Consider the following 12,357-nt stretch of genomic DNA (forward strand, 5'->3'; position numbering starts at 1 on the left):
TGTAATGGCAACAACATCATAGTTCCAAGTACTAATTCAAGCTCTAAATTCATCTGCCTTACTTATACTTCTTGCATTAAAACATATGCACTTCAGGCCACCAGTCCCGCTGTTTTCAGCAACATCACCCTGTCTGCTCTTCCTCAGATCCATACTGGCCCTATTCCCTAGTTCTCCCTCAATATTTTCACCTTCTGACCTATTGCTCCGGTACCCACCTCCCTGCCGTACCAGTTTAAACCCTCCCGTGTGACACTAGCAAACCTCGCAGCCAGGATATTTATGCCTCTCCAGTTTAGATGCAACCCGTCCTTATATAGGTCATACCTGCCCCGGAAGAGCTCCCAGTGGTCCAGTTAACTGAAACCCTCACTCCTACACCAGCTGTTTAGCCACGTGTTTAGCTGCTCTATCTTCCTATTTCTAGCCTTACTGGCACATGGCACAGGGAGTAATCCCGAGATTACAACCCTAGAGGTCCTGTCCTTTAACTTTCTGCCTAGCTCCCTGATCTGCTGCTGCAGGACCTCATCCCCCTTCCTGCCTATGTCATTAGTACCACAACCTCTGCCTGTTTGCCCTCCCCCTTCAGGATGCCCGCTATCCGTTCGGAGACATCCTGGACCCTGGCACCAGGGAGGGAACATACCATCCTGGAGTCTCTTTCACATCCACAGAAGCACTTATCTGTGCCCCTGACTATAGAGTCCCCTATTACTATTGCTCTTCTGCGCTTTGACCCACCCTGCTGAACATCAGAGCCAGCCGTGGTGCCACTACTCTGGCTGCTGCTGTTTTACCCTAATAGGCTATTCCCCCCCAGCGGTATACCTGTTCAAGAGGGGGGCAACCACAGGGGATTCCTGCACGAGTGCTTGCTCCTTCTGGTGGTCACCCATCTCTCTGCCTGCACCTTGGGTGTGACCACATCTATATAACTGCTATCTATGATGCTTTCCGCCATCTGCATGCTCCTAAGTGCATCCAACTGATGCTCCAACCGAACCATGCGGTCTGTGAGGAGCCCCAGTTGGGTGCACTTTCTGCAGATGTAGCCAGGGGCATATATTTAAATTTCTTCCTGTCTGCTCTCTCTATGCCCCTCATAATTTTATACATTTCAATCATGTCCCCCCCCCTCAGTCTTCTCTGCTCCAAGGAAATCCACCCCAGTCTATCTAATCTCTCTTTATAACTAAAGCTCTCCAGCCCATCCTAGTAATGTCCTCTGCACCCTTTCCAGTGCTATCATGTCCCTCCTATCCTGTGGATTTCAGAACTGCACACAATACTCTAGCTGTGACCTAACCAACATTTTATACAGTGCCAGCATGATCTCCCTGCTCTTAAACTCTATTGCTCGGCAAATAAAGGCAAGAATACCATATGCCTTCTTAACCACTGTATCCACCTGTCCTACTACTTTAGGGGACCGGCATACATGCACACCAAGGTATCTCTGATCCTCGATGCTTCCCAGGATTCTGCTGTTCATCCTGTATTCCCTTGTAAATGGACATTGGTTTAACAGTACCCTTGCACCAATGCATGTTATTCTGACATCATAGAACATAGAACAGCACAGAACAGGCCCTTCGGCCCTCGATGTTGTGCCGAGCATTGTCCGAAACCAAGATCAAGCTATCCCACTCCCTGTCATTCTGGTGTGCTCCATGTGCCTATCCAATAACCGCTTGAAATTTCCTAAAGTGTCCGACTCCACTATCACAGCAGGCAGTCCATTCCACACCCTAACCACTCTCTGAGTAAAGAACCTACCTTGGACATCCCTCCCATATCTCCTATCCTGAATCTTCTAGTTATGCCCCCTTGTAACAGCTACATCCACCTGAGGAAATAGTCTCTGAACGTCCACTCTATCTATCCCCCTCATCATCTTATAAACCTCTATTAAGTCGCCTCTCATCCTCCTCTGCTCCAAAGAGAAAAGCCCTAGCTCCCTCAACCTTTCCTCATAAGACCTATCCTGCAAACCAGGCAGCAACCTGGTAAATTTCCTTTGCACCCTTTCCAATGCTTCCACATCCTTCCTATAGTGAGGTGACCAGAACTGCACACAATACTCCAAATGTGGTCTCACAAGGGTCATGTACAGTTGCAGCATAACCCCACGGCTCTTAAATTCAAGCCCCCTGTTAATAAACGCTAGCACACTACAGGCCTTCTTCACGGCTCTATCCACTTGAGTGGCAATCTTCAGAGATCTGTGGACATGAACCCCAAGATCTCACTGTTCCTCCACATTCCCCAGAACCCTGCCGTTGACCCTGTAATCCGCATTCAAATTTTTTCTACCAAAATTAATCACCTCGCACTTATCAGGGTTAAACTCCATCTGCCATTTTCCGGCCCAGCTCTGCATCCTATCAATGTCTCTTTGTAGCCTACAACAGCCCTCCACCTCATCCACTACTCCACCAATCTTGGTGTCATCAGCAAATTTACTGACCCACCCTTCAGCCCCCTCCTCCAAGTCATTGATTAAAAATCACAAATAGCAGAGGACCCAGCACTGATCCCTGTGGTACACCGCTGGTAACTGGGCTCCAGTCTGAAAATTTTCCATCCACCACCACCCTCTGTCTTCTGTGTGATAGCCAGTTACTTATCCAGTTGGCCAAATTTCCCTCTATCCCACACCTCCTTACTTTATAGAATCATAGAATTTACAGTGCAGAAGGAGACAATTCGGAGACCGTCGAGTCTGCACCGGCCCTTGTAAAGAGTACGCTACCTAAGCCCACATCTCCCCCTTGTCCCCGTAACCCAGTAACCCCACCCAACCTTTCTTTTGGACACTAAAAGTAAAATGTATTCGTAAATTTCTTCATGAGCCGACCATGGGGAACCTTATCAAACACGTTACTAAAATCCATGTATACGACATCAACTGCTCTACCTTCATCTGCACACTTAGTTACCTCCTCAAAGAATTACTAATTAGTAATTATAAAGTTTTTTTGCCTCCAGTTCCATACAGTATATGGAAAAATGTACATTTGCTCATTTTGTAGATTTGAAAAGATGGCAGCAGATTGCAAAAAAAATCTTGAAATCTTCAAACTGGGGCAAGCTCAAGGTTTGGATCCACCAAAGTACCATTTTGAGGAGAGAACCTTTAAAACAGTACGGTATGGATCTTTGCTTTTCGTAATTCTATAATTTTAGCACCTTGCAGTTTCAAGGAGTAAATTTAATTTTATAATTTGAGAGTCGAGATTAATTTCTCCAAGGTTGTTGAATATTGTCTATTTTGGTCTGGATTGCAAAGGTGAAACTACATTTCTGTGATAGCTGGATGTATCATCTTGGTTTTGCAATCTGGAGACTATTAAACTTAAAAGCCTACCTAAGGCAATTGGTAAACATCTCATAACTGAGAACTTCTCTGCACCCTTTAAAGGTAACAGAATATGGCAAACTGCGATTTGAACAAAAGGAAGTCAGCAAGACAAACAATAGTTACCGCCTGTTACTAAATCAATTGGTCATGAGCACCCTAATCTTTTTTCAACAAAACAAACATCTCCCAGCTCTCCAACCTTCATTGCTGAGAAGGACAAAAACAGCAAGTTCCCCTCCCAAGGCGAACACCATCCTGATTTGGACAAAGGGTGTCTGTTTCTTCAATATTGGAATGTTGAAATTCTGAAATTCCTTACCTAATAATGTATTGGAAGAACCATCGGTATGAGGACTTCAACGGTATAAGGATCCTACTACTAAGGGTAGTTGAAGACGGGCAATAAACCCAGCATCATACACATCTTGAGAGACAGTTTTAGAAATATTTGTTTTCCTTCACATTGTTGTACTGTTGTAAATTAATGTGATGCTCAGATTTCCAAATACATAGTTGAGAAGATGCCTCCTCAAACAACCATCTGTTACGTGTTTTGTGATTCATTATGTAGCAACTAAAAAGGGTGCCCTACAAGAATTTCGTACTGTCAATTTTATAGGGAGGGAAGAAAAATTGGAGGGAGAAAAGAAAATTACACTTTTTTTTCAACATTACTGTCAGTAATCTGACTGAATAAATTGAACAGACTGAACAAAAGGTACTTTCCTTTGCTTCTACCCCCCTAAATGTTGTCTTCTCCACTGAATGTATTGTGTTGAAATTTGAGTTTTGTGGACTTCCGGGTGCGGCGATGACCAGCTGAGTCGCACGTTTCGGCAGCTCCCTGTGAAACGGACTTTTGGGCTCTTGATAGGAGCCCCAACGGCAATTTTGACGGCTAAAAACACTGTGCGGTAAACCAGAAGGGAATCCCCCCTGGATACGGATGGAAAAAGGAGGAGAAAGTGGCCAGATTGCAGTGGATCCTTTAGAACAACGGCAAGGAAGGCAAGCAAAAACCAAGATGGCGTCGGAAGGTGGTAGTTTAACATGGGGCCCTGAACAACAAGAGTTCTTGAAATGCTGTGTGGAAGAGATCAAAAAGGAAATGTAGAAAGAGCTGTTGGCCCCGATACTACAGGCGATCGAAGGGCTAAAGGAGGAACAAAAGACCCAGGAGCGGGAGCTTCGGGTCGTGAAGGCAAAGGCAGCCGAGAATGAGGACGACATACAGGGCCTGGTGGTGAAGACGGAGACGCAGGAGGCACATCAGAAACGATGTGTGGAAAGGTTGGAGGCACTGGAAAACAACGCAAGGAGGAACAACCTGAGGATTCTTGGTCTTCCTGAAGGTGTGGAGGGAGCAGACGTCGGGGCATATGTGAGCACGATGCTGCACTCGTTAATGGGAGCGGAGGCCCCGGCGGGTCCGTTGGAGGTGGAGGGAGCATACCGAGTGATGGCGCGAGGACCGAGAGCAGGAGAAATTCCCAGAGCCATAGTGGTGAGATTCCTCCGTTTTAAGGATAGAGAAATGGTCTTTAGATGGGCGAAGAAAACTCGGAGCAGTAAATGGGAGAACGCGGTGATCCGCGTTTATCAAGATTGGAGTGCGGAGGTGGCGAGAAGGAGGGCGAGCTTTAATCGGGCCAAGGCGGTGCTTCATAAAAAGAAGATAAAATTTGGAATGCTGCAACCGGCAAGACTATGGGTCACATGTCGAGGGAGGCACCACTACTTTGAGACGGCGGATGAAGCGTGGACTTTTATTGTGGAAGAAAAACTGGAATGAGCGGGTTATTAAAAAGAACGTTCGAACAAAGTGGTGGGGCGAATGTGGGGGGCAAAGAGGGGTTTTATGTACTAATCCTGCGATGTGGTAACTTTTCTCTCTTCCACAGGTGGTGATGGGGGGAGGAGGGGAGGTGGAGGAGATGGGGCGTTGGCCATTGGGGGCGGGGCCAAGGGAGAAGCGCGGGCTTGGTTCCCGCGCTATGATAATCATGGCGGGAATAGAGAAGCAGGAAGGAGGGGGCGTCGCACGGTGCGAGCCGAGGTCACGGGGGGAAGCCGAGGTCAGCTAGAGTTTGCTGACTTCTGGGAGCAACATGGGGGGAGTAATTACACTAGCGGGGGGTGGGGTGGGAGGGGGGAATTACTGGGTTGCTGCTGCTGGGGAGAGGGGGGAGCTGGTATGGGAGAGGATGGGCGGGGGGGCACCGCCTGGGGGAGATACAGCTGCGTGGGAACCGGGTGAGGAGCTGGAAAAAGGTGATGGCTGATCGACAAGGGGGGGGGGGGGGTAGGAAGCCCCCCAACTCGGCTGATCACGTGGAACGTGAGAGGGCTGAACGGGCCGATAAAGAGGGCATGGGTACTCGCACACCTTAAGAAACTTAAGGCAGATGTGGTTATGTTACAGGAAACGCACCTGAAACTGATAGACCAGGTTAGGCTACGCAAAGGATGGGTGGGGCAGGTGTTCCATTCGGGGCTAGATGCGAAAAACAGGGGGGTGGCTATATTAGTGGGGAAGCGGGTAATGTTCGAGGCAAAGACTATAGTGGCGGATAACGGGGGCAGATACGTGATGGTGAGTGGCAAACTACAGGGGGAGACGGTGGTTTTGGTAAACGTATATGCCCCGAACTGGGATGATGCCAATTTTATGAGGCGGATGCTAGGACGCATTCCGGACCTAGAGATGGGAAAGCTGATAATGGGGGGAGATTTTAATACGGTGTTGGAACCAGGGCTGGATAGGTCGAAGTCCAGGACTGGAAGGAGGCCGGCAGCAGCCAAGGTACTTAAAGATTTTATGGAGCAGATGGGAGGTGTAGACCCGTGGAGATTTAGCAGACCTAGGAGTAAGGAGTTCTCGTTTTTCTCCTATGTCCATAAAGTCTACTCGCGAATAGACTTTTTTGTGCTGGGTAGGGCATTGATCCCGAAGGTGAGGGGAACGGAGTATACGGCTATAGCCATTTCGGATCACGCTCCACACTGGGTGGACTTGGAGATAGGGGAGGAAACAGGAGGGCGCCCACCCTGGAGAATGGACATGGGACTAATGGCAGATGAGGGGGTGTGTCTAAGGGTGAGGGGGTGCATTGAAAAGTACTTGGAACTCAATGATAATGGGGAGGTCCAGGTGGGAGTGGTCTGGGAGGCGTTGAAGGCGGTGGTTAGAGGGGAGCTGATATCAATAAGGGCACATAAAGGGAAGCAGGAGAGTAAGGAACGGGAGCGGTTGCTGCAAGAACTTTTGAGGGTGGACAGACAATATGCGGAAGCACCGGAGGAGGGACTGTACAGGGAAAGGCAAAGGCTACATGTAGAATTTGACTTGCTGACTACAGGCACTGCAGAGGCACAATGGAGGAAGGCACAGGGTGTACAGTACGAATATGGGGAGAAGGCGAGCAGGTTGCTGGCACACCAATTGAGGAAAAGGGGAGCAGCGAGGGAAATAGGGGGAGTGAGGGATGAGGAAGGAGAGATGGAGCGGGGAGCGGAGAGAGTGAATGGAGTGTTCAAGACATTTTATAAAAAATTATATGAAGCTCAACCCCCCGGATGGGAGGGAGAGAATGATGGGCTTCTTGGATCGGCTGGAATTTCCCAAGGTGGAAGAGCAGGAAAGGGTGGGACTGGGAGCACAGATCGAGGTAGAAGAAGTGGTGAAAGGAATTAGGAGCATGCAGGCGGGAAAGGCCCCGGGACCGGATGGATTCCCAGTCGAATTCTATAGAAAATATGTGGACTTGCTCGCCCCGGTACTGACGAGGACCTTAAAGGAAAGTGGACAACTGCCCCCGACTATGTCTGAAGCAACGATATCGCTTCTCTTAAAGAAGGAAAAGGACCCGCTACAATGCGGGTCCTATAGACCTATTTCCCTCCTAAATGTAGATGCCAAGATCCTGGCCAAGGTAATGGCCAAGGTAATGGCAATGAGAATAGAGGAATGTGTCCCGGGGGTGGTCCACGACGACCAAACTGGGTTTGTGAAGGGGAGACAGCTGAACACGAATATACGGAGGTTGTTAGGGGTAATGATGATGGCCCCACCAGAGGGGGAAACGGAGATAGTAGTGGCGATGGATGCCGAGAAAGCATTTGATAGAGTGGAGTGGGATTATTTGTGGGAGGTGTTGAGGAGATTTGGTTTTGGAGAGGGGTATGTTAGATGGGTGCAGCTGTTGTACAGGGCCCCAATGGCGAGCGTGGTCACGAATGGACGGGGATCTGCATATTTTCGGCTCCATAGAGGGACAAGGCAGGGATGCCCTCTGTCCCCATTATTGTTTGCACTGGCGATTGAGCTCCTGGCGATAGCGTTGAGGGGTTCCAAGAAGTGGAGGGGAGTACTTAGGGGAGGAGAAGAACACCGGGTATCTTTGTATGCGGACGATTTGCTACTATACGTGGCGGACCCGGCGGAGGGGATGCCAGAAATAATGCGGATACTTGGGGAGTTTGGGGATTTTTCAGGGTATAAATTGAACATGGGGAAAAGTGAGTTGTTTGTGGTGCATCCAGGGGAGCAGAGTAGAGAAATAGAGGATCTACCGTTGAGGAAGGTAACAAGGGAATTTCGTTACCTGGGGATCCAGATAGCTAAGAATTGGGGCACATTGCATAGGTTAAATTTAACGCGGTTGGTGGAACAGATGGAGGAGGATTTCAAGAGATGGGATATGGTATCCCTGTCACTGGCAGGGAGGGTGCAGGCGGTTAAGATGGTGGTCCTCCCGAGATTCCTCTTTGTGTTTCAGTGCCTCCCGGTGGTGATCACGAAGGCTTTTTTAAAAAGGATTGAAAAGAGCATTATGGGTTTTGTGTGGGCCGGGAAGACCCTGAGAGTGAGGAAGGGATTCTTACAGTGTAGCAGGGATAGGGGGGGGCTGGCACTACCGAGCCTAAGTGAGTATTATTGGGCCGCTAATATTTCAATGGTGAGTAAGTGGATGGGAGAGGAGGAGGGAGCGGCGTGGAAGAGATTAGAGAGGGCGTCCTGTAGGGGGACTAGCCTACAGGCTATGGTGACAGCCCCATTGCCGTTCTCACCGAGGAACTACACCACAAGCCCGGTGGTGGTGGCTACACTGAAGATTTGGGGAAAGTGGAGACGGCATAGGGGAAAGACTGGAGCCTTGGGGGGGTCCCCGATAAGAAACAACCATAGGTTTGTCCCTGTGGGAATGGATGGGGGATATGGAATGTGGCAAAGAGCAGGAATAACGCAACTGAAAGATCTGTTTGTGGATGGGAAGTTCGCGAGTCTGGGAGCGCTGACCGAGAAATATGGGTTGCCCCAAGGGAATGCATTCAGGTATATGCAACTGAGGGCTTTTGCGAGGCAACAGGTGAGGGAATTCCCGCAGCTCCTGACACAAGAGGTGCAGGACAGAGTGATCTCAAAGACATGGGTGGGGGATGGTAAGGTGTCAGATATATATAGGGAAATGAGGGACGAAGGGGAGACTATGGTAGATGAACTAAAAGGGAAATGGGAAGAAGAGCTGGGGGAGGAGATCGAGGAGGGGCTGTGGGCAGATGCCCTAAGCAGGGTAAACTCGTCGTCCTCGTGTGCCAGGCTAAGCCTGATTCAGTTGAAGGTATTACACAGGGCGCATATGACTGGAGCACGGCTCAGTAAATTTTTTGGGGTGGAGGATAGGTGTGCGAGGTGCTCGAGAAGCCCAGCGAATCATACCCATATGTTTTGGTCATGCCCGGCACTACAGGGGTTTTGGATGGGGGTGACAAAGGTGCTTTCAAAAGTAGTAGGAGTCCGGGTCGAACCAAGCTGGGGGTTGGCTATATTTGGGGTTGCACAAGAGCCGGGCGTGCAGGAGGCGAGAGAGGCCGATGTTTTGGCCTTTGCGTCCCTAGTAGCCCGGCGCAGGATATTGCTAATGTGGAAAGACGCCAGGCCCCCGGGGGTGGAGACCTGGATAAATGACATGACATGGCGGGGTTTATAAAGCTAGAGCGGATTAAGTTCGTCCTAAGGGGGTCGGCTCAAGGGTTCACCAGGCGGTGCAACCGTTCGTCGAATACCTCGCAGAAAGATAGACGGAATGGAAAAAAGAAGGCAGCAGCAGCAGCCCAGGATCGGGGGGGGAGGGGGGGGTGGGGGAGGAGGAACCAGAAGGACTCTCAGGGTTGTTAATATATACTGTATAATATGTATAGGTCGTTGCTACAGATAATTATATATTGGACTGTTAAATTATATTTTTGGAGAGTGTTACTTGGGACAAGGCAGTTGCCAATTAGGGCTAGTTTTCATTTTTGTTATTTATTATTTATTCATTTTTTGTTTATAAAATAGGTCATTGTTATTTGTGTTGTTATAATATTGTGTAATGGATGCACAATGTACTGTGTTGGTTGACCAAAAATTTTCAATAAAATATTTATTTAAAAAAAAAAAAAGAAATTTGAGTTTCGTAGGTATCAAGACACTTGGATAGCTTCACATGTGAGTTAATGGGGGTTACCCAACTGAATCCTTGTTGAAGTTTGACACCTGTGAGGATTAATGCCATAAATTCAAAATTGGTAATTTGGGGAATTTGGTAATTAGTCTATTACTGAGTAGCTTTTCAGAGACCAATATTGCTTCATTCCTTTCTATGATGCCTGTTTAACTTGCTGTTAAACTCATTGTATGTTTCGATTTATGATTCATCAGTTTCTAGCAAGACCAAATTACTGTGCTTTATTTTGTAGCATATTTTCAGACATCAGCAGTACTGAAATGCTTCTCTTCATTGTAAAAGGAATTAATCTCCCTGCACCTTCAGGTAAGACCAAATGGAGCTCTGTCCAACACTAGTATAATGCAAAAGTAGCTGATAATGACTAATAATAAATAATAATCTTTATTGTCACAAGTAGGCTTACATTAACACTGCAGTGAAGTTGCTGTGAAAGCCCCTAGTCGCCACATTCCGGCGCCTGTTCGGGTACACAGAGGGAGAATTCAGAATGCCCAAACTACCTAACAGCACTTTCAGGACATGTGGGAGGAAACCGGAACACCCGGAGGAAACCCACACAGTCACGGAGAATGTGCAGACTCCGCACAAACAGTGACCCAAGCCGGGAATCATACCTGGGACCCTGGTGCTGTGAAGCAACAGTGCTAACCACTGTGCTACAATGATGAACTTAACAGTCTCCTATTACAAAAACACATATTGGTTTATGAATTAGATTACACATTTCCTTATAACATATCTTGTTGTTTTGACTACAGCCTAGATTAATAAAATGGAAAACTATATATGGGAGAATAGCTGGCGGTCAAAGAATTGTAAACCATTGTCAGTCAGCATCTTCAGGCAATGGCATAGGACACGAGACCATTATTAGTTATACAAAAAGTCAAAAGATTCAAATATGTTGTGTCATTTGGACAGTGTGTAATTGTAATCCAGCCTTTAATTAACACAGGTGTTCACCTGAAGATAAATGTCATTCTCCCCAACTATTTGTGGCAATGTCACTTAAATACTTCATTCTTAGGAGAAGATTAAAGTAATATGCTGTGGAGAATTTTAGAAAATTATTTGTGCAAAATCGTGGGAGCAGCTATGAATATAGGAACAGGAATGGGTCATTTAGTCACTTGAGCCTGTTCCATCATTCTGAGAGATCATGGCTGACCTGCAACCTAGCTACACGTACCCAACTTTACTCTTTATCCCTTTACACTCTTTGATTAACAAAAATCTGTCAGACCATGGAGGTATTCAGTACCGCCCTTGCGAGAATACGAATGATGTATTAATTGAGAAAATTATATAAAATAAGTTTGAAATTCCAAATTGAGAGAGAATAGAATTATATAAGATTTTGTGTTTCAGACAGATTGTTTTTCCAGAGTGTTGCCTCAAGTGTCAAGTCAAATGCATTGTTTCTTTTTAAATATGTTGTCGAAACTAAATTGTAAATGTGGCATGATATTACTGTATGTAATCCTGCATGGCGTGCTCTGAATAACCTTGGCTTGTCTTATTTATAAAACCCGTTGCTAAATGTCTATAAAATTATTTTTTTAAATTGACAACACATTTATGAATTTAAGTTGAATTTTCTTTCTGTGTTGTGATCTTGATGAGTTAATTCCTACTGGGAAACAACTTGTTTTGTTTCATTTTGCACAGGTGTGGCAACACATGACCTTGATGCTTTTATAAAATTTGAATTTCAATATCCTAGTACTGTGAGTACAATTAATTTAAATTTAAATTTTTACATTCTTATTGCAACCGAGCAATAATGATTTTATCTTTCAGACTGTGCTTAATTCCAGAGAATACAGAAGTAATATACAAATGTGAATCACTACTTCATTGCGAATAAATTCTGTTCATTTTAACTAGTTGAATATGAATGTTCACAATTCTTGTGTCGTTCAGTAATTATTCACAAAACAAAACTTTATAAATTGAAAATATATCAATTATACTGTTGACCATAAGCTACAGCCGCCTTTTTTTTTTGAAACAGGAGCAAGCCCAACGAAACAAAACAACCGTGATCAAGAATACTAATTGTCCAGGTATGGGACAATTAACTTCTCTCTATCTTTGGGGAGAAGCTGTATGTTCATATAATTTTTGTTCAGATTAATTATTTTAAATTTGAATAACTGTAGTTTACAACAATATATTTTTCATTGAATCCCTATATGCAAAAGGAGGCCATTTGGCCCATCAAGTCTGCACCGTCCCCCCCTCCACATGAAAGAGCACCCTACCTAGACTCACTTCCCAGCCTATCCCCATAACCTCACCTAACCTGCACATCTTTGGACACTAAGGGGCAATTTTTAAGCATAGCCAATCCACCTAGCCTACACATCATGGGACTGTGGGAGGAAACCAGAGCCATAAACAAAGCATAGCTTTTTTTAATGATACTCCCTACATTTTTCAATTGTTCTGTTTTCTAATCTGTTCAATTAAATTTGGGAC

General features: G+C 46.2%; 1 protein-coding gene across 1 annotated transcript in view; it reads left to right on the top strand.

The window, feature by feature from the left end:
* Positions 1-12,357, top strand: part of cc2d1b (coiled-coil and C2 domain containing 1B) — a 153,682-nt gene that overhangs the window by 120,485 nt on the left and 20,840 nt on the right. The window contains exons 17-20 of the mRNA XM_072510886.1: positions 3,036-3,152; positions 10,106-10,179; positions 11,545-11,603; positions 11,891-11,942. Of these exons, the coding sequence (XP_072366987.1) occupies positions 3,036-3,152; positions 10,106-10,179; positions 11,545-11,603; positions 11,891-11,942 (302 nt within the window). The remainder of the gene's footprint in view (positions 1-3,035; positions 3,153-10,105; positions 10,180-11,544; positions 11,604-11,890; positions 11,943-12,357) is intronic.

This window comes from Scyliorhinus torazame, chromosome 7 (assembly GCF_047496885.1).
Source record: "Scyliorhinus torazame isolate Kashiwa2021f chromosome 7, sScyTor2.1, whole genome shotgun sequence".
Taxonomy (NCBI): Eukaryota; Metazoa; Chordata; class Chondrichthyes; order Carcharhiniformes; family Scyliorhinidae; genus Scyliorhinus; species Scyliorhinus torazame.